Genomic DNA, 24,579 nt, shown 5'->3' with positions numbered 1-24,579 from the left:
TCGTGGTAAATGATGACCTCCGAGTGACTTTGAGCGTGATTTCTTAGATTCTTTTAGTTTTAAATTCTCTTTATCTTTATCTTTATCTTTTTCTAAGAACGTTGTTGATTTTCTACGCGTCTCCATCGCGTCTTTCACTAATCGCTTGCTCAACGTCAAATGGAAACAAACGCGTATAATATAAAAAATAAAAAATATGTACAAAGTTTAATTTTCAAGATAACGGATCATTAAAAATTTCATTCAAATCGTTCATTTGCGGTAAATCGTTAAGCATATTGAAATCCAGAAAATTTTCTTGTTGATTAATGTTTTCGTTGGAATTTGGGGTAGATTGTTGTTGATTATCTATATTGGCCAGTATCTCTGATGGTGTAATAGCAGGTGAATCATTTTGTGAAGGAGTTCCCCCACCGTCGTCATTGTTGAAACTTTCGTCGTCATCGTCTTTTTTCTTCTTTTTTGTAGCACGCTTATTCTGACGTGTGACTCTTTGCTTAGGGGACTCATCAGTAGGCGAATAGCCATTTATTTGAGGTTGGAATTGTTGAGGTTGCTGGGCTTGTTGAGGTTGTTGAGGCTGTTGTTGTTGTTGAATCGGCGTGGGTGGTGGTGGCATCGACGGTATAGACATAGGTGGTCTGATCATCTGTGCAGGGTATGGCCTAGCTGGATGTTGTACAGCGCCTGCTCTTTGTTTCATCATATATTTCTTCTGAGATACATCATACCTCTGTTGTAAATTAAAATTAATTTCATAATAGTTTGGTGATCTGAACTGATTTTGATATTGTAGTTCTAAGTTTATAATAAACCATTCAAATAGGTAACTCTTTGGTGTATCTATCTTCACTTTCGGCGATGGTAGACTACCACTAGCAGATGGGCCCATAGATTGATTTTGGGTTTCGTTTAAGAAGCTTTGGGCTGTTTTTAATAAATTATTTTTGTATAAATAATCATAAATATAACCATTGAGTTCGGAATTCATTTTATGATGATGACAGTTATTGATTAAGAAGCGTATGGGGGTTATCGTAAGAGAGTACTATAGTTCGTTTATCTATCATAAATATACTATAGTTTACCTTACATTTGTGATTTCTCCCACTTAGATCCGTCCTTCGCCGGAATTTCGGCTGGGCATTCTTCTTCGACGAATTATACTAACAAAGGAATGAATAAGAAGAGATAAAGATATACAAAAAATATACACATCCAGTGTATACCATCACAAGTAACCTATTGGGTTGGGTTATAGTATGCGAGTGTAGCGTTACCCGCATCTTTGTTAACTGGGTTCGACTCAGATACGATGCTATCCGTGCTGAGATCATTGATACGGTTCTGCATATCCTCCGGTGAAATATCGCCCTCGTTTGAGATTATAGTCGCAAGCATACCACTGACGATTGGTGCGCTCATTGAGCTACCGTTGAGATAGAGTGTAGCTTGGTCGTTTTCATTACCAGCACTCAAGATATCGACACCTGGTGCGTACAAATCGACACAGTCACCATAACTTGAAAATGGCGCTCTTCTATCACTGATATCGCTTGCACCTACTGTAATGGCGGACTCAACTCTGGCTGGAGATGATGAGCAGGCGTCTTCGTTGTAATTTCCACTGGCAACGACGAAATGAACACCTGATTTTGTTGCATCATTAACGATATTATCCATCGCGTTTGAACCAGGTCCACCCAAACTGAGTGACGCGATACTAGGTTTATCCGTTGATTTGGCTTGGTTGACTGCCCAGTTTACACCTGCGAGGACGTCGGATGCTCTGCCTTGTCCATTTGCGTCGAGTACCTTGACACTAATCAAGTTCGCTTTTTTGGCCGTACCGTAGGTCTTACCACCAATGAGGGCGGCTACGTGTGTACCATGGTGTACTTGGTCAGATCCGTCTCCTGACGTACCGTTATAGCCGTATGATGCGCGACCTTCAAATTCATCGTGTGAGACACGAATACCTGTATCAATGACATAGACGTCGACGCCGGATCCGTCACCAGTGTACGCGTATTGATAGTCCTGTGAATGACTGTCTGAACCAGCTGGGAGAGCATCCCTTTGTATGATACGCTGCAGGTTCCAGGTAGCATCGTCCTGGATCGCATATGCCTCAACTTCGACATCTTCCTCCATATCTGCGATATCTCCAAGGAGGCTATCTAATAAACCACCTAAGAGCTGCCTACTTGTTAGGAAACGCAACTATAGGCGAGAAGACTCACATTGCTACCCATATTGAGCGCATAGCCGTTGTAGAAACCATCATACTTATGCTTGATGCTTGATTGTGAGCCTAAAAGGTTCTCTAAGAGCCCATAATGCTTGCTTTGGTCTACGTCAGGCTTGAAGCTCATAATGTAGTGACCTTCAGTCAGACTGGAGAGATTGTCGAGCAACCCCGCGCTCGATAAGCCTAATAATCCCAAAAGGCTTAAGGTTTTTAGTTGCATATGATTTTTTATGGATGTTCCCAACCAACGCAGTTCTATCAGGTCGATTAATCAATGTCAATGCGCAATTTCTACGTCATCCTCAGACAACTTGATTAATTCAGTTACCTTTTTTGGAAGGAATAAATTGAATACCGCCGTATTTAATTTAGGACTACGGGGCTTTACGGTTATCAAATTTACCGTACGTTCGACGCACAGCCCAGTGAGACAGTTTTCTATTTTAGATCATTGTATGTATGATAGGTTTACAGTCGTTATGCCATATTTGCTAGTCCTACTATTCCCATTGGTACCGCGAAACCCTTTGCTTGGCCTGTACCCTTAATTTCCCTCTTCTGACGTTCCTTCGAACCACCGGGATGACTGAACACACGCTTTAATTTAAGTTTAAGCTTATTTGGTTTCTTCCACTGTGTCGTAGGTGGATCGTAATTATCTTCACACATATGCAATTAGCAGACATATCAACGAAAAAACTAAACTAACAATTTACGTAGTAGTATTTATTAGAGTTACTATCAAATAATTTATCCCATCCTGAGGGTAAGTTTGTCATTATGTCATTAGATTCCTCGATGATGATCGTTCGCCTATGAAGGGTTCTGGTGAGATTGGTGAATTAATTCCTCGTGTATAATTTATGTATGTCGTCTGTCCATCCAGTTCCAGACGTGGTGGTATATTCGTTCTTCTGAGCGATTCCCCGCTAAGAAGTGTCTCTTCATTTGGTTCAGGGTTTTTATTATAACGCGGTGGGGCCTCTTCGTCTTCAACTTGCGCACCCTGGTCTGTATAGAGTTGGCTATAAGCTGGGAGGTTAGAATGTGGTAGCAATCCTTTGCTTTTGAGTAATGCCAGTCTTTGTGCCTGCACTTCAATCTGGCTGTCTGAAGACCTCGTTGAGAACCACACTGGGATTGTAATATCTATGCTTTCACCTCTCCATTCTTCGTCGCCTGGCGCCTTTCTTATTATGTTCAATATCAACCTGAGCGCATGTCTTACCTTGACAAAAGGCGTCTCACAGTCAGGATATGGCGACGAATTGCAGCCATTTGGATTGACTTTATCACTTGAGCGCTCTTCTTTTGTTGGCATAGGCAACGTCAAGGCTATTCTAGCAGTAAGCTTCCCGCTAATGTTTACACCTTCTTCGCCAAATGTATGAGTCGCGAATGCAGCAGTTGCAGGCGGTGGTCCTACACCTCTAGCCACTAGCCGCGAGCGAGTATAGCTGGTAGGCATGGTTGAAATACCGAGTGTGCTTGCAATGTCATTCAACGTGTGTTCTGGGAGGCTATTATTGAAGGGGATGAGTGGGTACGTGGGCGGTTGGCACTGCGGCAGCGGATATGTCTGTAAGTACCTCTGTCGTGGCTCAGAAGTATAATGTATTTCCTCCACGCATCCAAGTTGGAGAGATTCCAGACGTGCCTCTGTCGATTCATCTGAGTCGTCGTTGACCAAACCTGTGAAGATATCCAGCTTGAGATCATCATCGTCAGTGAAATACCACATTGGTGTCTTGATGCCAATCCGGACTGGCTTGAAATCTTTTATGTCATGGGTAGGACACTGCGAACGTATGTTATGCACCCGGGAGCGCTGATGTTGATTGCGGTGTCGCGTTATATATATTTCTGATTCTGGTGCAAGTACCGTGAGTTTCTTTATCGTATTGTTCAGAGGCCATAATAAGGAACTCCTCTTAGAGTGTTCAATTGGTTCGATCGTACATTCCATTTTGGCGAATAAACCGTATGAAGTCCGTGAAGATGGTAAACTTATAGATGGTGGTAGCCAGCCATTCAGGCGAAGATCGAAGAAAACTGAAACATTGATGAATTCGTTGCTGTCGTTCTCAAACACATGTGGAGCATTCGTACGCTTGACAATCTGGTCTGAGCAATGTGCTAACCTGTAGTTGGATAGCCTGCTTTGGCTGTCGCTGTATTGTGCAGCGCCTTGGAAAGTAACTGAGAGTGAGTGTATACGGAGCTGTTTACGCTCGAGTGGAGGAATACTGATGATTATATTTCCTGATAAACTATACTGAGAACTGTATGTCGTTAGCCAAGCCACGATAAGAAGATATCACTAACCATGTTCTCGTTGTACCAAACATATAAATATTGTTATCATCTGGTACGATAGACAATTTTGGATCAAACATTGTTGTTTTCAACAAAGAATTAAAACGTCCGTTAGATTTCAATTCTTGTCGCAGCTACGTTTGACATCCAGTTACAGCTTGCTTGACGTTGTCACTCTGGTAGGCGCTGACAGACGTTTGTGATTTTACATAACTTTATGAATATTAAATGCATGCCAATTATATTCTATATGTACGTCCTACCAGCACACTAAAAACGCTCTGTAGACGCCACACTAGCCAGCCTATAGGCTTGCTAGCTGGAGAAAATTATCTGAGCGGAGAGAATATATAGTATACCGTGTATTTAACGGACGCGTAATATACGCGCTGATCGTGTCTTTTTTAAATTTTGCTGTATATTGGATTTTCGTCAGTTTAGTTAGTTTGTACAGAAACCACCACTCAGTTAAATTAAATATAAATGCAAACAATCAAGGTAGTGTTGGCTGATGATGCTATTGCAATATGCTAACGTGATCCATCCCAGTGCGTCGTCGTCGGTGATGGTGCTGTCGGAAAGACCTGTTTATTGATCAGTTATACTACCAACAAGGTGTGTATCTTAGCCACACAATAGCGTATCCACTCACACACTTTTTAGTTCCCTTCAGAATACGTCCCAACTGTTAGTCTAACGCTGGTCCCCCTATAGCTAAACTCACTATCATCAGGTTTTCGATAACTATGCAGTCACGGTCATGATTGGAGAGGACCCTTACACACTAGGTTTATTCGATACTGCAGGTCAAGAAGATTACGACAGGCTGAGACCGTTATCCTACCCTCAAACCGACGTTTTCTTAGTTTGTTTCTCCGTTACTTCACCAGCAAGTTTCGAAAACGTTAAAGAGAAATGGTTCCCAGAAGTACACCACCATTGCCCTGCAGTACCTTGCATCGTCGTCGGTACACAAGTTGATTTACGCGACGATCCATCCGTTAGAGAGAAGCTCGCACGACAAAAGCAGCAACCAATCTCTGTCGAGTTGGGTGAAAGATTAGCTAGAGAGTTAGGCGCCGTTAAATACGTTGAATGCTCAGCTCTTACACAGAAAGGTCTCAAGAATGTCTTTGACGAAGCTATCGTCGCTGCATTAGAGCCACCAGTTGTCAAATCAAGATCCTCAAAACGTAAATGTGTTATCCTTTAAACCTACGTTCATTCCTATACCCTTCTTATAAAATATGAAGAAAAATTTCACCCAATACAGCTCTCTATTCAATCTTTCTCACTTTCTATAGTTTCTACATGTCAATAAATCTAATTTTTAATTTAATTATACAATTTTATTTGTTGGTAATGCATTTGCCTGAGTAATTTAAGCAAGGGTGGGCTAACAAAGCAGATACACTCACTTTCTCTAAATCTCCTTGTTTTTCTAACTGTAACCTTTGTTTACGTTGTTGATCGACCCTCCTCTGTAAATCTGGTGAGAGCTTATTATATAATTCCTCGTCGGATGGTGTCAATCCAACCATCAAACCATATCCAGAACCAACGACTGAGAAATCCAATAAATATTATACTACCTTGATTAATAACTAACTCACTGATGCTACTCCAAAATGCCCATCTTCCCCAAGCAATTTTAACCATTATGGATGTATGGATACAACAAGCTAATTATTCTTAGACTGATGAGCAGACAACTCAGAAATTACTTTATACGCCAATGCGTGGTCTACTAAGTTCTTTGGTAATCCTGATATTGTTATCGCACCTTTATGATTGGTTGTAAGCTGATGTCACTTCAAGAAAGCTCAATACATACCAATTGGACCTGAAATTCCTCTGACATTGATAGGAAAAGCTCCACCATCTGCTGCATAATTTGGGAACTTGTTTTCTGTCTTCTCATCCATGACTTTAGTAGCGCTGATATTCACCTTCTCGTGAGATTCCTTCAGGCGTAGATTGCGAATGTATAGCCCTCGTTTACCATCTTCTTTGGTCTCAGAGTTAGGAAATATAGATCTGAAGAATCTTTCGACTGCATCCGAAGCTATCTCCACCGTTTTGCCGCTGACAGTCCTGGCAAATTCCCGCTGTTTGGAATGCAACTCATGCCATGAAATGGTAGAACCCTTATCCTCTATGAGTACTGTGCGGAAGTATTCTTTTACACTTTCGAACGAATCTGTAATTTGAACAATGCGGGAAGTATCACTAGACGATAACGCATAATCAGGCAAGCTGTGATGTTTAGTAACTAAAGTTTGACCATAGAGGTAACTGGACATGTGATATTTCGCAACAGTGTTTAGTTTAGCGTTCAACCAGTCATAGTTGTGTGGTGCGACCTGTCCAATCACACCAGAAGCCAGCTCTAAACCGTTAAACAGACGGATTGCAAACACTATGTCCGCACCCTCGTAATCGTAACTACGGAGCTTGTCTGAGATGAACCATGCATCTTTACTATCAAACTTCCTAAGCGCTATTTTATCATATGCTTTGAGATCTTTTATCGAATGTTTTATTCTAATTTCACTTATTCTCATCCTAGGGTTGAGTGAGACAACCGACATGCATGCTTCGTCTAAGTACTGATTATGTGATCTGATAAATTAAGTATCTGTCCAAGCTCTCATAATTTCAAGTAAACCATTTACGATCGTGTACTAATCTCATTAGTTGTCTTTAGAGAAGTCGACTGAGATATTTACAAATCGTTGATTATTACGTAAGTTGACAGCAACGTCAATGTCTATCAATCAGCATAAAAGTGTAGCTAGAGTTAATCAAGCATTATGTTTTTGGAATTTGGACACAAACCGTGTTTTTGTTGATCAAATCTATTCGCTGAAATATTATGGGACCTTCATAATGCATTTTTACCTATATAATTGTTGTCTCCACTTAATTAATCCGCCGTAGAAACATTTCAGATTCTTGATTTCCAATTGAGTAATGTATTTCGTCAAAATTTTACAAGTTACAGTATACCTTTGATGACAATCACAGTCAGACGATCCTATCTAGACTTAAGCTTGATGTGCAGCCAATTCAGTAATGACGTTATAAGCCACAGCATGGTCTAGCGATCCATTAGGCAAACCTGATATTGATAGTGCTCCTGAGATTGTGTTAGTTGAAATTTACACGGAAAACATCAAATACTCACCAATTGGACTCAATACATTCTTAATATTGATAGGGAAAGCACCTCCATGAGCTGCATACTCCGGATACTTGTTTTCAGTTTTTTCACCCATGAGATTAGTTGGACTAATCTTCAGTTTCTCGTTAGAATCCTTTATGCGGACATTTTCAATATAATAACAGCCATTCGGACCAGTCTTCGCAACGGAACTTGGGAAGATGGATTTGAAGAATCCATCAAGTTCGTCACCAGTAAAATGTAGAAGTGTCTTTTTCTCAAAGGTGCTTATGAAAGTTCTGTAATCATCACTTAACTCATTCCAGTCGACTTGACATCCTTTTTCTTCTACGAGGAGAGTACGAAAGTATTCATTGGTATACTCGCTCACATCTGCCATTGCAGCAATACGTGATGTATCTTCAGGTGATAATTGCCAACTAGGTATAGAATGATGTTTTACGATAAGGTTTTGTCCATAGAGATGACTAGACATGTGGTATTTAGCTACGGTGTTGTATTTAGCATTCAACCAGTCGTAGTTGTGTGGTGCAACTTGTCCAATTACGCCTGAAGTTAACTCTAAACCGTTGAACAAACGGACAGTGAAAACGATGCTTGAACCCTCGTAATCGTAACTACGCAGCTTATCTGAAATAAACCACGCATCGTCACTGTCGAATTTCCTAAGCGCTAACTTCTCATACGCTTTCAAGCCTTTGATTGAATGCTTTAACTTTATTTCGCTGATTTTCATGATAGTTGTAGTATGAAGAATAAGGTAATTTAGAAAAAGTACAAGGAGTGTTTTTATGGGTATATTAATTGTATACTTGAAGTGGATGTAGATGATCAGCATTAAAGAGGAAATTGCCAGACATATCTTCAGCTATTATGTCATTAGTGGGTTGTATCAACAAAACCGAGTTACTCACTTTCAAGGAACTTAGTTGGGTATAAAACTAAGTTGCCTTTTAATTGATTTAACATTTTCTCCATTGATTCAATTTCACTACGAGTGTAACCACCAGGTTCCGCAGTAACGCTCGGATTACGTGTATTACGTCTACTTCTTTGTGGTTTAGGCGATCCATTGCTTTCTTCGTCATTATTAGTAAAGCCGTTGAGGTATCTCGATGATGATCCACTGTTCGACCGTTCCACACCATTGGTGAGATCCTCGACTATTGGTCTCTTGTGCTTGTCAGCAAGCATATTGAAGTTCTTCAAATGACCCCATGTAGTAACTGTATCGTCTGGTGTTACGTGGAAGACCTTTCTATAAATCTCTGTATTGTAGATTGCAGAAGCTATCCAAATATCTTCAAAGAAGGTCTCAGAACAAGGATCTATGAAGCTGTCCTTATCGAATGAAGGACCCGGGAATGGCATAGTGAAGTTCCCACTCTTGGTCGTAGCAATTGTTGATCTTCTTCCACGACGCTGATCGAAAGCCGTTGCAGATGACGTAGTACTGTATCCGCGACTACGCGTGCGTCTCTCGACGTTACTACCGTATGGTCTTTCAGGTGTAATTAGGTTATCTCCATTAACCTTGTCAGCTTCATCTTGTTCCACTTTCTTGCTGATAGATGCATCATCATTTGCTTCACCTCTCAATTCTTGATAAGATCTCTTTATAGCATTCTGCAATCTGTCAAGTGGCTCTGTTACTTCAAGATCTGGGGCCTGTTTGTTGTGGTAATGTCTATCATCCTTTGTATGTATATGGTCATTCTCAGGTGCCCAGTATTTAGAACCACTCGTCTGTCCAATGCCTTCTTCACCATTAGCTTGAGGTTGCTCATGAGATACCGCTTCAGATTCTCCTTTCGCAAATGTTTCATTACTTTTAATATCATCGACATCGATTCCAAGATGCTCCCTCATTAATCTAACTCTAAGACTATGGTTGAAACGACCAACTTTGTAAGGTTTTCCAGCCATTTGGCTATCTATCATATCAGTGTCACGAATAATTGAAGCTATCTCTGAATCTCTATCACCACGTTGACTACGTTCATTTATATTGGCACTACCAATAATTGTCAGTCTATCATCAACTGTCATTGTCTTGGCGTGAATATAGAGTATCTCTGAAGTCAGGTTACCTGATTTGAATTTACCCCAACTTCTCAAACTGAAGAAAGTGATATAATCATCCGGATCTATACCCTCCTTTCTCAATCTCGCGAAAATGGAATGTGCACCTCTGCAAATTGACCTGTTTTGACAATCGACAATTAATCGAACTGATGATGCGTTAGGGTTATCAACTGATTCAGCATATCCTGGTAAAAGAGGTACAATTATACATGCTCTCCATGTTTGATTTTCACGATAAGCTCTAATTATACGATTGACGAGTGCATCTCCTATTTGATTTTCAATTACAGTTGTATCGACAATTGTCGAAGTAACAAAGAATTGATTTTCAATATAAACGAAATGTTCACTCTTTTGAATAGCTTTAACATAGGCATTTTGAATAGAGTGTTCTACTTTGTCTGGTGTACCAATGCTCCAAGGACCACAAGACCTACAGATTTGCATCTCTAAAGTTCCCTTCATTCTCTGGTTTTCGAGTTCGGCATTTGTGAGGTCTCCTGGTGGGAGCAAGAATGGGAGCTCTCTGCTATGATGCTTTGTCCTAAGGAGGTAGTTCCAACGTTGGATAAAGTGCCTAGATAAATCGCGAGCTGGTTGTCCGATTAATTGTAAAGCGACGTCATGCCATGGCATACGAGGTGTGGTCGGTCTATCAAATATGTCTTCGTATGGTTTAGTCAAAGAATGGAAATCGGAAACACCTATTTCGTGTTAACTTTGTTGGAAAATACACGTGGAAACTTACGGGCATTAGAATAATCCTTTCCAGGCCAGATAAAGTCATTTCCATTCTCGCCTCCTTCATCGACGCAGATATGTTGCGGCGTATCCCATCTACCAAAACATAGATCCAATCCACCCATGAAGGCCATAGTTTGATCAATGACACATAACTTCTCGTGGTGAGAGAAGTATAAGACGCCAGTTGACAAATGTGAAGGAGATCTTTGTACCATGATATTCTCATGTAAGGAGCGCAAAGTTTGTTTGGTATAATTACTATCAATTGGTGTAAATTCGTTACTAACTTCACGGTAGACGATGACATAAATCTTGACACCCTCTTCTGCTTTACGTTGCAAGAGATTAGATAGTTTCCATTTATGTTGACCTGGTCTACGAAGTTGCAGTTCAGGTGATAACCACCAATCATGGATGTAAATACTTTCTTGAGCCAAGGAAACAGCTCTTGATAATTGCCAGTAGTAGTCTCTACCATCTACTAGCCACTGTGCACTAACGTTCAAGCGTACTGGAGCATATGAATCAAATCTGTGTATCTGTGACCAAGGTGTCATATTTTTCATCATCATCATACTCTGAATAAATTGCTCCATTTGTCTCTCATTCTTTGCTACCAGCTTCATCCTCCTTTCACTATTACGTATGTAGAAAGTATGTGTTGATGTGTCTTTCGTTTTATTTTTGTCCTTTTTATAAGTAGATGAGACAAGTTGATTATCGGAGTCAACGTTATCATTAATTTGCTGTTGTTCAAGATTGAGGTTCGCTTCATCTGCACTATTTTCACGCGCATATGAACTTGAAGGACGCGTGTCTATACTTTTAACATGATCTAATTTACTGTCCTTTGGTTGGGTGGCCTGTCGTGGATGATGACCAGGCAAGTGAGGATGATGCTGCTGAATAAAGGCTTCACCTTCTACAAAAGGTGCTCTGATTGCATTTGCAGTTTGCCTGTAGTATCTTTTTGGCCTTTCAATTGAAAAGTCACTATCAATCAGGAATACGTCATAAAGGTTGATTGAGTGTGCATCTTCAACACAAACTAGATAATCATCTCTGACGATCCACCACTTTGGTTCTCGTAGTTTCTTTAGTTTGATTCCAGATACAATAGACGGTTGTGCTGATAGTCTACCACAATTGTTGGACATTATGCGCAAATATCCAGCTTTCCCCTGACTACCACCCTTTGAAATGAGGAATACAGTCATGGCTGAGAATTCAAAGAAACGACAAATGCGATTAGCAGATGAAGAGAACATTGTCGAACGAATGAGATCAATGAGGTAATTTTGGAGAGCATCTCTTTGCATTCTAGCGAAATCCGACTTAGACAATTCCCTTCCTTTTAATCTGACTTCTCTTTTGAGTAGATTGAAGTACGGTAGACTAGTTTTTGGAAATTCGGGAAGACCTTCCATCGTTCTACGTACAGAGGCGACACGGAAATGTGTGTGGAGACTGACAAAATCACGTAGCTCTCTGTAAATTGTCCATCTTAGATTAGAATCACCGTATTGGCACTGTTTTATTATTAAGCAGGTGTATTTTTAGAAAGGACAAGAACGTACCTCAATTCTAAACATAGCATGAGTGTTGGATAATGGGTGTACACTATCACTAACTCTGATCTTCAAATGATGGAGAAATACTGGTATACGTGGTGACTGATGTTCGTCGCGATCAAGAGCCATCTTGAGCATAACGGCTGGGAGCATTCCGTACATACATTCAGACACTAAATCAACTTCAGCACCTGTACGAGACTGTATTGGACCTTTATTTCCAATAATTTTACTTTTGAGAGCAGCCCATCGTTGTTTACTCGACTTATCGAATTTATCAGCTTTGTTATCATTAAATGACGAACGTCTGGATACTTGTGTCGCAGTGTTCGGTCTGGAAGGCTCAGAGTGCTCATTTCGTGATTGAGATTGCTGTGCGTCATCATGACTGCGCGATTTGACTTTCTGTTGTTTCTTCTTCTTTTTCGGTTTAACAGATTCCTCATCTTCCCATTCACTTCCGGATTCGGCGGCCATAGAAGAAGAACGAGATTGTTGTGCAGAGTAGACGCCCTTCATTTCGCTGGAATTTGGTGCGAACTTCGCGGCAAATGGATCCTCCTCTTTTCCAGCCAAACTTGTAGGGGTGTCTGGCATATTAAGTAGTAATCGCGCACGAGGGTTTGGATGCTGAGAAGTCCCAGCATAAGAACTCATTGAGAGTGTTGGCGAAGGACGTGCAGAAGAAGGGCGTGACTGCTTTGTTTGTTTTAAAGGTTCCTTTGTATCTAAAGAGGGTAAAGGGGGAGATACATCGCCGGGTTCTTGTGTTATTTGTGCATCTGGTCTGAGATAGAGATGAGTTATCTACACGGGAAGTAGGGTAGAGATACTAACATAATTTTATTGCTATGGTTAGATATTTGCGTCTGTTGCAACTCTAGAGTGAGATCTGCTAATTTGGACATCACCGAGCCCGAGATCTTCGACGCTGCTATCAAAGCTGGGTGGGTGCGTTCACGTCGAACTGTCAGAATGCGGAGACGCGCTACAAAGGAGGAAGTAAATAAAAAATCTACAAAACCCAACGGTCTACTCACTTACAACGATATCCCGGAATGGATGAAGGATAACAACTTTATCACACACGGATACAGACCAGTTTCCCACTCAGTGAAGCAATCACTGAGATCGATATTCAATAGTATACACAATGAGTCTCTTAATATACACTCACACCTCTGGGGTGCTATCTTCTTCCTTCTCGCTTTGGTTGCGATATCGACAGACACATTCCACAGGAAACATCCGAACTATGGCTGGAAAGATTACCTTGGCTTTACGATATTCATACTTTCAGCTATCACCGTGAGTTAATCTAATCTATGTGTTCTCACTGATTGTCTCAGTGTCTGAGCTTCTCCTTCCTTTACCATACGTTTTCGAACCATTCGAAGGAGTTTGCTAATACTTGGCATGCGTTAGATTATGCTGGTATATGCATTCTTATTGCTGGTAGTGTGCGTATTCTCCTACCACTATATCCAGACTTACACCACCTTCAGTTCGTCCCGTGTCTCTACTATGGCTTTTACTGCTCGCCAGCGTTTCAGATATTTTACATCGCCTCAATGTTGATTGCTTCCTCTGTCGCTCTTTACATAGTCCTCCATCCACATTACAGGCGACCAGCATTCAGAAAAGCACGTACGACAGTATTCATAGCGCTCGGATTGTCTGGGATTCTTCCAATCACTCACGCTATCGCTAATGATGGACTTGGTGTGATGCGCACAATGGCACTTGATTATGTCGTTCTATCAGGTATGATGTATATTCTTGGTGCAACGATCTACGCATGTAGATTCCCAGAGGCTTATTTATCTCACAAGTTTAATTTCTCATATGTTGGAGCCTCGCATCAAATTTTTCACTTCTTTGTTGTCGCAGCAGCAGTATGTCATTATTTAGCAATCAGATCATCACAATCTTTCTATGGCGATCCAGAGTTCGATTATTGCCACGCTTATAGATAGCATTGATTTTTAAATCAAAAAAATATGTACAATTTTCATTTTCATTAGTTGGTATCATCATCTTCATTCCTATAACCAGCTCTACGCATAGCACCAAGAGTTCTTCTCGCGGATGACAAATCCTTCTCCAATTTGAGTATCTCAACTTGTTGTTCCATCTCTCTGACTTTGAATTCATGGGTTGGTACTTGAGCCCAATCGATGTTGGCATCGGCATCTTGTGCTTGTTTTGCGGAGATAGCTTTAACTTGACGAACGAGAGCTTTACATGCTTCTGTGACTGCTTTTGCTGCAATTTCCAATCTCTCTTGTGTCTTCGACATGAAGTTTGCTTTAACTCTTGATGCAGCTACTAGTTGGGCAGTCGCTGCAGCAACCTCATTAGATGCTACGATGAGCTGCTCCAATGAGTGTGATCCATTAAGGACGCCATCAGCAGCCTCGATGAGGAGGTTAGTTGCGAAAGCAACAGCTTTAGCAGCAGATATCAGACCTTCAGTCCATCTGTTGTTACGCTTGTAGAATTGTTGAGCTGACATCGTCGATCCACGTCCCTGTGCGACAATCTCCTTCTGTGATTCTGTTGCAGCCTGGATCAATCTCGCGATTGCGTTCGTAATAGCGAGGGATGCTTCGAGTATACTATCATGTACATTCTTGTCTAATCCTGAATATCTTGATGATATATCAGCTTGCATCATCGCTTGAATTCTCTCAGTCGCCGCTTGGATTGCGTTCGCAGCTGCAAGCATTTCTTTTTCAACTATATCACCAATTTCTCCATTAGCTTTCGATAACTCAGTACGTCCTTTTGGTATCGCGCTATCGAGGATATCTGAAAGTTCGTTAAGTGATTCACGACAATCGGAGTTCTTTCTAGCGACGACTAAAGCTCTCTGCTCTGAAGGAACCAAAGCCAATCTGAATGATTGCACATCCAAGAAAACTCTTGCTGCTACATCACCAACTTTTCTTGCACCTTTGATAAGTGCATCACTGGCTTCATCATCTTTAGCTAATCTAGAAACACCTTTGGCATTTAACAATATTTCACAAATTGTTTGTGATAAATCATTTGCAATCTTGATAACATCAACATGACCGGCTGTCTGCTTTGGTGCAATGAAGGAGGTGAAAGTAACGGCGAATTCGGATGCAACAGATTGTGCTTTTTCTATCATTGAAAGCGTATACTCAGGTGTAGCATTTTGATTACCAGTTTGTATCGATGATTCCAATTCATAGTTAACGTCATCAATTTTATGAACACATGCTTGAAGAATAGAATCGATAATTTGCTTCAGTTTCTTATCATGATCGACAATCAATAGATCGATTTGAGCGTTAAGTGCTTGATCTGATTCACCTTGTGTTAATTGCATTTCACCGAGTTTGTTGATCGTTGAATCCATTCCCTCTTGAATGATAGCAATTTCTTGATCCTTCTCTTCACGAACTCTATCAGCTTCACCATTGGCTATGTCAAGCTTGTGGAGCAATTCGTCGATTTGTGTTTGCTTCACGTGAAGACTATCCTCAAGTTCATTGAGTTGACGGTTGTATCTGCTAATCATGGATGATGTTTCCGTTGAGCGGTGACGTGTTGCATCTTCTGCTCTCTCATTTGCGAAATCAAGATCACGACGGAGACGACTGAGTTCGTCTTTTTGGCTTGACTTGAGTCTGTCGAGATCGAAACGTGCTCTGTCACGCTCGCGAATCATATCTGCGAGTTCAAGATTCTTCGCCTTAACGTCGCGTTCCATTTTCTCATACTATTGTTGTGTAAGTAAAGGAATCTTAGAAATTCAAAAATATACCTTCGTGATGGCTTCCTGGGCAGAATTAGCTTTAAGTTGCATTTGTTTGAACTTTCCAAGCATATCAAGATGTTCGGTACGCAGCTGAGAGTAAAGTTTGGCAAGTGCCTCATACTTATTTCTCCACATGGTGATCTGGTCTTGCAAGCTTTTAATAAGTTCATCCTTCCCTATCATTTGAGCTCCAACATTGGCATTGATGGCAGCTAACTCAGTCTCGAGTGCCTTGACGCGTTGGTCGTATTGCTGGAGCATAATCTGGTCCCTCTCAAATTGACCTCTCATTTCCAAGAGCTGACGTTCCATCTCTGCAGCTACACCCATGTGTTGTTGAGCGGCTTGCTGTTGTAAGAGTTGCTGTCTGGCCATTTCCTGTTGCTGTTGTTGAAGCATTTGCTGCTCTTCGAATTCACGTTGCTGTTGGACCATCATAGCCTGCCTTTGAGCTTCCTGTGCATCGCGCTCTGCTTGTAATTTAGCTTGTTGATCTTCATATTCTTTCAACATGCGCGCTTGTTCGGCTATGTCGACAGATGGTGTAGCTGGTGCAGCTGGAGGTGGTGCTGGTGACTTTTGAGCTGCCTTGCGTTCAGCCATCGCAGCATGGCCTTCTGGATCTTGCCACAAGTTTGGTGGATCCTAGATTTTCTTAGTTTATATGATAAGTAGAAGATAAAAGCTCACCTGTCCTAATTTTGGGACGTTGATTAAGGAAGTGAGGTATTTAAGGTTGGAACATTCATAGTAGAATTTGCGAAGTTGATGATGTTGGCCATTGTAGCGTTGTACGAGCGGTTGGAGGACCTCATCAGCATTGTCTACACCTGTTTAGATGTGAGAATAAGAAAGGTGATATTAGTGGCACCAACGTCTATGCATCGCTCTCAACATGGAGGTGATAAAGCGATAAATACCATAACTTTCTTTGACGAGTGGAACAAGGGAGGATATCCTGCACTCGTTGTTTGATATACCGCGCAAGTGCATGAAAACTAAACGCTGGAATGAATCAATGCCATCTTGTAAATTCATCAAATCAGCTACTGTTTCATAACTGAAAGAAAGTCAGCAAGTTAAACACCAGAAAAGGAAACTATATACCCCTCATTTGGATCATCAACACCCTTAAGAGTGATATACTCGGCGTATTCAAACAAACCGTTAAACTCTTGGTGATGTCTATGAAAGCGTAATTTGGACATAATGAATTGGACATAGGCTTGAATGAGAGGAGCGTATCCAAGGCCGAAGTTACCAACTGTACGTGAGCAAGTATCTAACCAGTTTACGTGTTGTTGAACTTCTTTGAGCGTCTAATCATATGAGCTGTTGCGTAGCCGCAGTGTGGGTAATACTCACTATAGGATGACCTTCTTGTATAATTTTATGTACGACGATCAGTGCTTTGTAAGTCTGTACTTCATCGCTCATGACTGGCTGTACGCGGAGACCAGACCAGATTGATTGTGAGCTGTGATAGTCCCATGTGTAGACTATACACTCTATAAGCGGAAGTGTAAATAAAGAGTCTATCTGAGCTAAGGATTAACTCACTCCTGACATGCTTCTGCTTTGGAGCTGTCTCGTCTGTATTCGTAGCTTTCTTGATATTGAGTGCTAGCTCAGCCTCTGCCTTATCCCTATCTACCGGTCTAGAAGGCTGATGGAAACCATAGGTTTCCTCTGGTTGTGTTTCAAAGTCGTATCCACGTTGTCTGACTCTCGACATCTTCGTCGTTCAGAGAAAAGGAGTTTCTTGGTTCAGGACATCGATGATGCAACAGACGGAGGAGGAGAAAGAAAGACAGCAAAAGTTAGCACGCGCTAAGGATCACTTGAAGAAAGCTCAGAAGAAGAAAAAGCAACACAAATCAACGGAATCGAGGGATGTTTCATCATTATTCACTACGTGGGTCAAGAATCTATATAGTTTATCTATATTTTAACATAAACAGCACTCCAACTGAGGAGTCACGCTCTCCGCTCTTCTCTCCGCCACCTGAGGACGTTCAGAAAGCTAGCGAATGGGATACCTTACAAGCCTCACTAGAGAACGAGGTAGACAATTCGTCAGAGAGAGATAACAAGCAGCCGAATGCTCAAAATAATCGTGAAATCGAACTTGAACATAGTCTATCAGCCCAACAGTCCGAAATAGACAATCTCAAGAAGCAAAACGATGACAATCTGACAAATCTAAACGAGAAGAATAACACTATCGACGCATTAGAGAAGACGATCGTTGAGTTAAAGAACAGCTCTACAGACAACCAAGAATTGACGACATTGGAGAGGAAAGTGGATTCGATACAAGCTGAATTGATGTCAAACAGACAAGCACATGATGACACTAGAAGCACTCTCACTGAACTTGAACAAGAACGCAATCAACAGCGAACAGAGAACGAGACAATCGAGCATAAGCTCAAAGAGAGCTCTGAACAGCTTCTTAGAAGTAAGTTAGATTGCAAGAACTCCAGGGAGGAACTTGAAAAGGTTAGACAAGAAAATACCACGATTAAAGAGCAGCTTGAGACGTCTACAAAAACCTCAGAGGAGTTGAGAAATACAAATGAGCAATTGAATGCGCAATTAGCGGAGCTCAAGGATGCAAACACAGAAAAACAACGATTAGAAGAAGAATTGTCAAAACTTACAATCGAGAATAAGACGCTAATTAGTCGCTTAACCACTCTAGACCGTGATAATGCTTCACTTAAGCGTACGATCGAAGAAAGTCAAGACAACCTAAGTCTAGATAAAGAAGCATCAGCTATTCCTCTCAACACTAACGGTCAATTTGTTACAGCAGCCGCTCGGTCACTGATACCATCAAGTGTAATGCACAAACGTCGAGAATCATTACAAATGCTCAAAATTCGTATGAACAGTCAAGTAAGTTCACCCGAAATGAGCTCAATTAATGAAGAACCAAGAATGCCGCGTAACCAATTCATGACAAACGACGATCCGTTGTTCTTCTGTGCTGCATGTGAAACTGAGGAAGATCAAGAAGGACAGGGTTTGATAGTATTGTAGAAACTAATGAATAAACAGACTTAAAAAGTTAAAACATAGAAAATGGTTATAGATTGTTTAATCAGTTAGGAAAGATATTTGAAATAGAAAAGAACACTATTTTGATTTAATTATAAAAAAACTTAAGTCTGTTTTACGCTTGTTCACCTTGAGCTGGTTGAGCTGATTCTTCTGGCTTAGCATCTGACTTTTCTTCTGGCTTTGAATCAGATTCTTGCATGTCCGAAGTCCACAAGGTAAGGTTGTCACGTAAAAGTTGCATAATTAAAGTTGAATCTTTGTAGCTTTCCTCTGAGAGAGTGTCTAATTCAGCAATTGCGTCATCGAAAGCTTGCTTAGCGAGGTGACAAGCGCGATCAGGTGAGTTGAGGATTTCGTAGTAGAAGACGGAGAAGTTGAGAGCCAAACCGAGTCTGATAGGGTGAGTTGGTGGGAGTTCAGTGATGGCGACGTCAGAAGCAGACTTGTAAGCTTCAAGGGAAGCCTCAGCGGAGCCCTTTCTGCGGTCACCAGTTGCGAACTCAGCGAGGTAACGGTGGTAGTCACCCTTCATCTTGTGGTAGAAGACCTTAGATTCACCAGAAGCGGCTGATGGGATGAGGTGACCGTCGAGAACGGCGAGAATATCTTCACAGATCTTAGCCAATTCAAGCTCGATCTTCTCTCTGTAGCTCTTGATCATACCGACTTGTGAGTCGTTGCCCTTCGATTCCTCCTTTTGTTCGATTGAGGATACGATTCTCCAGGAAGCTCTACGTGCACCGATGACGTTCTTGTAAGCGACGGACAAGAGGTTACGCTCTTCAACGGTCAACTCTTGGTCGGATGAGGCTACCTTCTTCATGGATTCAACCATTTCTAAATGAGGTGTAAGTGAGGAGGAAGAAGCTAGAGAAGAAACAAACCTTCATAACGCTCAGCTTGTTCAGCGAGTTTAGCGAGGTAAACGTGGTCTTCACGGGTTTCAGTCATTTTCTAGTAAAAAGTTAGTTTTGTAATTTTAGTCTTGCGTTGGCGTCGCGGAGATGTCGAGAATTGGGTTGACAAGGAAAATGATTTTTAGTTTTTATTATCGTATGACTAGCGAATTAGTGTGGTATAATGAATATACTAGATAATAATAGTAGTATTTATCGTTTTTAGAGCTTCGCCAGCTAGTTTACCCCCATCTATAGACTAAGAAGGCCACGTCACCTCTAAAGGGGAAATAGCAGATATCTCATATTGCAACGGAATATAAACCATCTGGGGACGCCAACGTAATATTAGACCCACCTTGTGGTTAACGTACTAAGTTGAAAGGCAAACTGAGCGTTCGCTGAAATCAACTACTGAAAAAAAAATAAAAACAAGAATAAATGAAATACAGGCTGTCTAGTAATATTTCAAGCACGCCATTCTATCAGCGTAGCCTCGCTTGGGATAAGAACCCCTACGGTCGGTCCAGCTCGTCGAGCTCCTCAGACTCGCCAGTCTAACGCTAGTTTCACAGTCGATATTCTGTCCTCTCCTTTACGCTTCTGCGTTGTATCAAAGTACAAATACCCGGTCTCCCTTCTCTTGCGCTTTAAGCTCGCGAATGGCAAACTAGTCTGTCCGTATCAGTCTAAATCCGCTAAGGAAACTATAAATGGTAAATCTATCTCTCTATTGTGTCGTAAATCCGCACTCCAGATATTCCTAGATGAGCGTTTATACAAGCGTCTATCTAACAAAGCATCCGTTCCAGCCAACTTTATTAATACGATCGAGAGAGGTCTCGTTGAGGATATAATAGAAAACCTTGATAGTATTACTAGGCGTCTCCGCAGTAATTGTCTTACTAGTGATGTCTTAATGTCACAGACGCCCTGGCTGATGTCTAGACAGGATACAGGTTCTACAGACAGCGGTACTATCTCAGACCCCGGATTTTATTTATCACTCAATAGCGAAGACACCTTCAGTCAACTTGTACAGCACGGCAATCAGTCTGTACCCATGTACGCCTTCGATAAGAGATACGCACAGCCAGACCAACTAGAGAGGATCACGCACAATCTGCAGAAAATAGAAGAACATCTCAGAAGACGGGGCTGCAATGTTGGAGACCGAGAGAAGAACATCTTTGCATTTGGATTCGGTGCGGTTTCAGATGGCAGACTCACCGTCAACCTCTCCAAGCTGGCTATTTCTTTATGGCGATATAGAATGTGGAACGATGACCCGCCAAAGCTCGAATCGTTCGGTTTGCATAGCCAGGATGTGAACGTAATAAAGTAAATGATAATACATAATGATATACTTAGTTTTCGTCGCAGTTATGAATATGGTGGTGGGTTCTCCGATTGGAGCTGTCTCGACTGCTCTTCGTCAGCCTGTGCAGAGGTGATAGCGGCATCCATCGACGCAGACTCTGCCTCGTAGGATGGACTTGGTGCGTTTGAAGCTTGTTGTGATTCGTATTGTGGGAGAGGCTCGTATTGTGGTGCATTATTATAATTCCCCTGGCGTTCCCTCATCTCTTCGACACCCTGATAGAATTCAAATGTAGAGCCATTATTGAACCAAGCTTTCAAGTCTGCGCCATTCGCCAGTATATTTGGCTCCTCGTTCGTTTGTGGTTCGCGACTAGGAAGTATACTAGCCTCCCATCTGTTTGCACCTAATAATGGCTGAGCCAGTACGCCGTCTACGACATATTCAAGCAGTACAGACAGACTCCTCATCGATTCATGCTCTGGTGAGAGAAATACGATCTAAGATAGTGAGTGATAGGAGAACGGTAGTGCGTCTAGACATACTCTCTTATTACTCAAGAATAAGCTACCGCGTGCATCGTATACCTTCCCGGCTGATGAAATGCTCAGCCTGAGCTGCACATCGTCATAGCTCAGCGTAATCTTTTCCTCTGAGAGGAGATATGAGAGATGTATGAATAAAATACAAGTACTAACCTGGGAATTCAACTGGTTTCGTACCATCTTCATTTACCATACTATTGTTGAGTGCTGCCATGATTGTTGTAAAGAGGGAGAGATAACGACAAATTCTGCTTATTTCCTACATAATAGTATATCCTATTGACGCTCCTACCTAATATGGCTTCTTAGAGAACCTACCCTGTTCTCCTGAACAGCTGATATGAACGGCAGTTTAAATTAATAACTGGTACTCGATAACTGATTTCAATAGACTCATTCTAAATCTCTGAACGCTACCTAATCATCTTGTTGATCTACCGCGATGTCCAAGTTTGTGAGGGGCTCTCTAACAGGCGTCATAGTTGCAGCAGCAGCGAGCTACAGTTTTAGTGAGGCCATAGGAGCACGCACAGATGATATGACAAAAGAGTCTGTCGAATTCGGTACACATATCACCATACTAACAGCACACTCAGATTGAGAGAAATACGACAGTACTACCGCTCACAATCAGCACCAGAAGAGCCTCTTCAAGCTCAGAAGAAAGCCTATATAAAGTCCAGTGAACCATCTCTGGCTGAGGAATTCCAGTCCAAATGGAACGACCAAGTGTTGAACTTTATAAGAGCCAGACAGGGAGCATACGACGCCGACAGCATTATCAACTGGGCAGTCGACAAGCTCACGGGAGCTGTAGATGCGGTAGAGACTGTGGAGAATGTAGGCACTACATCTGCACCACCAGTGGAGAAGAAACTTGTATAATAAGACAATAGATGCATAACAAAGAAATCAATACAAATTCGATACTCCTTAGAGTCCTTTATAGTTCTCCCAAGCTACGTCTTCGATTTTGTCGATCTTGGCGTAGACTTCTTCCTCTAATCCACGCTTGTATTCATCGAGAGAATTCAAGAGGCGAGGCATACCAGCTGAGATAACCCTTACAGCGAGTAAACCAGCGTTAAGACCACCATTGATGGCTACAGTTGCGACAGGGATACCGCGGGGCATCTGGACGATTGAGTGCAAGCTGTCTACACCGTCAAGTGAGCTACCCTTTACTGGTACACCAATGACTGGAAGAGGTGTCATCGCGGCTACCATTCCCGGTAAGTGGGCTGCACCACCCGCACCTGCGATAATACACCTCACACCTCTGCTTGGAGCGCTCTTTGCGAACTCTACCATCCTGTCTGGTGTCCTGTGAGCAGAAACAATCGTGAGTTCATATGGTATTTCAAATTTCTTGAGTATTTCTGCTGCAGCGTTCATTACTTTAAGGTCAGAATCTGAGCCCATGATAACGCTAACGAGTGGGTTCGTCGAGCTTGACTTATTGTTTGCCTTCTTGAATGGTGATGGGAGGAGTGCAGAGATGTGCGCCAATGGATTCTCCTTCACGCGTGAGTCGGATGGAGGCAACAATGCACTTAACTCGTCGATACGTGCGTGAACAGCGGCTGATGACTCACCGACGACGGTGATGTGTCCCATTTTGCGACCCTTGCGACAACCAGCTTTTCCATAAAGGTGTACATGTGCGCCAGGGATCTCAAGTGCCTTTCTCGCCAATTTGAGGACACCCTCTTCACTTCCATCGTTGCGGCCGAGAAGGTTTATCATTCCAGCATATGGTACTACCAAATCAGTCGCACCGAGCGGTAAATCTAAGATAGCTCTCAAGTGGTTTGCGTATTGTGATGTAGCACAGGCTTCAATTGTGTAGTGACCTGAGTTGTGTGGACGTGGTGCGATCTCATTCAAGAGAATTTGACCTTTACATTCTTAGCTTATTGTAACTGTGCACAAAATACCGATACTCACCATCACCGAGAAGGAACATTTCAACGCCGAATACACCAGCACCAGTGAATGTGCTTATTGCGTTTCTAGCGACATCTTGGGCTCTTTGTTGTATACCACTGTCCTTTGTTTGGAGAGGTGCGAAGACGACACTGCAAACACTATCCTCGTGTACAGTCTCTACGGCAGGGTAAGCAACGACCTTTCCGCTCTCTGATCTAACGACCATGACTGCGATTTCAGCTACAAATGGTGCGAGTTTCTCAACGTAGAGACCACCGCTGCCGGCGGTTTTGGAAAGTGTTTCAACTGCCTGAACTGCATCTTCTGGAGACTTGACGAGGTAGTTACCCTTACCGTCATAGGCCTGTCTACGTGCTTTGAGCATGACAGGATAGACGCCCGCCAATTCGTTATCAACGGTCTGTTTGAGTGCCTCTGGGGATTGTTCAAGGAGTGGGATACTCTTCGCAACTGGAATTGCGTGCTTCATGAGGTGCTCCTTTTGAATGTATTTATCTTGAATAGTTCTGATAGTCGCTGGTGATGGTGAAACTCTCACATTGGTTGTCTTCTCTATTTCCTCCAATACTTCTACGTTTACGTGCTCAATTTCGACGGTGAGAAGGTCTACTTTATCAGCGAGTGCTTTAATAGATACTGGGTCGTTGAAAGAACCAGTAATATGTTCGCTGTTGTTGTTCGTCACTTGTTTCGCTGGTGAGTTGCTGTCGTTTTCCAATACAACAACATTGAGATTAAGAAGCTGTCCAGCTTGTATGAGCATTCTACCTAACTGGCCACCACCTAATATACCAATTCTGCGCTCGTCTATCGACATTTTAAGATGGACGTTACAATCTTAGAAGGCGACGTCCATTTGC

General features: G+C 42.0%; 15 protein-coding genes across 15 annotated transcripts; 5 read left to right on the top strand and 10 right to left on the bottom strand.

Moving 5' to 3' along the window:
* Positions 1-163: 163 nt before the first annotated feature.
* Positions 164-983, bottom strand: WALSEDRAFT_58021 (hypothetical protein). Its single transcript, XM_006959215.1, has one exon. The coding sequence runs from the start codon at positions 890-892 to the stop codon at positions 215-217; it is 678 nt and encodes a 225-aa protein (XP_006959277.1). The 5' UTR covers positions 893-983; the 3' UTR covers positions 164-214.
* A 259-nt stretch (positions 984-1,242) lies between these two features.
* Positions 1,243-4,647, bottom strand: WALSEDRAFT_65167 (hypothetical protein; the record flags this gene model as incomplete). Its single annotated transcript, XM_006959214.1, has 7 exons — positions 1,243-2,199; positions 2,244-2,434; positions 2,497-2,506; positions 2,753-2,910; positions 2,961-3,011; positions 3,146-4,533; positions 4,577-4,647. The coding sequence occupies 7 exons, from the start codon at positions 4,645-4,647 to the stop codon at positions 1,243-1,245; spliced, it is 2,826 nt and encodes a 941-aa protein (XP_006959276.1).
* A 347-nt stretch (positions 4,648-4,994) lies between these two features.
* Positions 4,995-5,940, top strand: WALSEDRAFT_60827 (hypothetical protein). The gene is made up of 4 exons (XM_006959213.1): positions 4,995-5,065; positions 5,117-5,182; positions 5,231-5,254; positions 5,301-5,940. Exons 1-4 carry the CDS (start codon positions 5,051-5,053, stop codon positions 5,778-5,780), a joined length of 585 nt encoding a protein of 194 aa, XP_006959275.1. The 5' UTR covers positions 4,995-5,050; the 3' UTR covers positions 5,781-5,940.
* On the bottom strand, positions 5,907-6,226 carry WALSEDRAFT_65165 (hypothetical protein; the record flags this gene model as incomplete). Its single annotated transcript, XM_006959212.1, has 3 exons — positions 5,907-5,939; positions 5,986-6,131; positions 6,181-6,226. 3 exons carry the CDS (start codon positions 6,224-6,226, stop codon positions 5,907-5,909), a joined length of 225 nt encoding a protein of 74 aa, XP_006959274.1.
* Positions 6,215-7,286, bottom strand: WALSEDRAFT_60826 (hypothetical protein). The gene is made up of 2 exons (XM_006959211.1): positions 6,402-7,286; positions 6,215-6,350 (listed from the first exon to the last, which is right to left on the bottom strand). Exons 1-2 carry the CDS (start codon positions 7,156-7,158, stop codon positions 6,250-6,252), a joined length of 858 nt encoding a protein of 285 aa, XP_006959273.1. The 5' UTR covers positions 7,159-7,286; the 3' UTR covers positions 6,215-6,249.
* A 65-nt stretch (positions 7,287-7,351) lies between these two features.
* On the bottom strand, positions 7,352-12,938 carry WALSEDRAFT_60824 (phospholipase D). The gene is given in 6 exon segments (XM_006959209.1): positions 7,352-7,706; positions 7,755-8,619; positions 8,666-10,540; positions 10,585-11,253; positions 11,272-12,109; positions 12,158-12,938. The coding sequence occupies 5 exon segments, from the start codon at positions 12,806-12,808 to the stop codon at positions 8,552-8,554; spliced, it is 4,101 nt and encodes a 1,366-aa protein (XP_006959271.1). The 5' UTR covers positions 12,809-12,938; the 3' UTR covers positions 7,352-7,706; positions 7,755-8,551.
* On the bottom strand, positions 7,615-8,487 carry WALSEDRAFT_65163 (hypothetical protein; the record flags this gene model as incomplete). Its single annotated transcript, XM_006959210.1, has 2 exons — positions 7,615-7,706; positions 7,755-8,487. 2 exons carry the CDS (start codon positions 8,485-8,487, stop codon positions 7,615-7,617), a joined length of 825 nt encoding a protein of 274 aa, XP_006959272.1.
* Positions 12,939-13,115: 177 nt separating the features above from the next.
* On the bottom strand, positions 13,116-17,687 carry WALSEDRAFT_69656 (ANTH-domain-containing protein). Its single transcript, XM_006959208.1, has 9 exons — positions 17,502-17,687; positions 17,307-17,449; positions 17,049-17,260; positions 16,817-17,001; positions 16,632-16,771; positions 15,948-16,586; positions 13,657-15,902; positions 13,501-13,611; positions 13,116-13,459 (listed from the first exon to the last, which is right to left on the bottom strand). The coding sequence occupies exons 1-7, from the start codon at positions 17,674-17,676 to the stop codon at positions 14,172-14,174; spliced, it is 3,225 nt and encodes a 1,074-aa protein (XP_006959270.1). The 5' UTR covers positions 17,677-17,687; the 3' UTR covers positions 13,116-13,459; positions 13,501-13,611; positions 13,657-14,171.
* On the top strand, positions 13,127-14,127 carry WALSEDRAFT_20007 (HlyIII-domain-containing protein; the record flags this gene model as incomplete). The annotated part of the gene is made up of 3 exons (XM_006959111.1): positions 13,127-13,459; positions 13,501-13,611; positions 13,657-14,127. 3 exons carry the CDS (start codon positions 13,127-13,129, stop codon positions 14,125-14,127), a joined length of 915 nt encoding a protein of 304 aa, XP_006959173.1.
* A 30-nt stretch (positions 17,688-17,717) lies between the features above and the next one.
* WALSEDRAFT_60823 (hypothetical protein) lies at positions 17,718-19,011 on the top strand (the record flags this gene model as incomplete). Its single annotated transcript, XM_006959207.1, has 2 exons — positions 17,718-17,856; positions 17,903-19,011. Coding segments are annotated over 2 exons (1,223 nt in total), but the record flags the coding sequence as incomplete, so codon positions are not given.
* Positions 19,012-19,119: 108 nt separating this feature from the next.
* Positions 19,120-19,958, bottom strand: WALSEDRAFT_20155 (14-3-3 protein; the record flags this gene model as incomplete). Its single annotated transcript, XM_006959117.1, has 2 exons — positions 19,120-19,844; positions 19,892-19,958. 2 exons carry the CDS (start codon positions 19,956-19,958, stop codon positions 19,120-19,122), a joined length of 792 nt encoding a protein of 263 aa, XP_006959179.1.
* Positions 19,959-20,322: 364 nt separating this feature from the next.
* Positions 20,323-21,274, top strand: WALSEDRAFT_60821 (hypothetical protein). Its single transcript, XM_006959206.1, has 2 exons — positions 20,323-20,423; positions 20,479-21,274. The coding sequence occupies exons 1-2, from the start codon at positions 20,345-20,347 to the stop codon at positions 21,246-21,248; spliced, it is 849 nt and encodes a 282-aa protein (XP_006959268.1). The 5' UTR covers positions 20,323-20,344; the 3' UTR covers positions 21,249-21,274.
* Positions 21,233-22,463, bottom strand: WALSEDRAFT_60820 (hypothetical protein). Its single transcript, XM_006959205.1, has 4 exons — positions 22,398-22,463; positions 21,923-22,349; positions 21,770-21,876; positions 21,233-21,724 (listed from the first exon to the last, which is right to left on the bottom strand). The coding sequence occupies exons 2-4, from the start codon at positions 21,981-21,983 to the stop codon at positions 21,287-21,289; spliced, it is 606 nt and encodes a 201-aa protein (XP_006959267.1). The 5' UTR covers positions 21,984-22,349; positions 22,398-22,463; the 3' UTR covers positions 21,233-21,286.
* On the top strand, positions 21,925-22,695 carry WALSEDRAFT_69652 (hypothetical protein). The gene is made up of 2 exons (XM_006959204.1): positions 21,925-22,318; positions 22,366-22,695. The coding sequence occupies exons 1-2, from the start codon at positions 22,212-22,214 to the stop codon at positions 22,652-22,654; spliced, it is 396 nt and encodes a 131-aa protein (XP_006959266.1). The 5' UTR covers positions 21,925-22,211; the 3' UTR covers positions 22,655-22,695.
* On the bottom strand, positions 22,663-24,526 carry WALSEDRAFT_33155 (phosphoribosylaminoimidazole carboxylase). The gene is made up of 2 exons (XM_006959203.1): positions 23,717-24,526; positions 22,663-23,667 (listed from the first exon to the last, which is right to left on the bottom strand). Exons 1-2 carry the CDS (start codon positions 24,480-24,482, stop codon positions 22,703-22,705), a joined length of 1,731 nt encoding a protein of 576 aa, XP_006959265.1. The 5' UTR covers positions 24,483-24,526; the 3' UTR covers positions 22,663-22,702.
* Positions 24,527-24,579: the final 53 nt, after the last annotated feature.

This window comes from Wallemia mellicola, assembly GCF_000263375.1.
Source record: "Wallemia mellicola CBS 633.66 unplaced genomic scaffold WALSEscaffold_15, whole genome shotgun sequence".
In the NCBI taxonomy this organism is placed as follows: Eukaryota; Fungi; Basidiomycota; class Wallemiomycetes; order Wallemiales; family Wallemiaceae; genus Wallemia; species Wallemia mellicola.
Note: the sequence above shows the minus strand (reverse complement) of the source record. Positions and strands in the feature narration are given on the sequence as shown.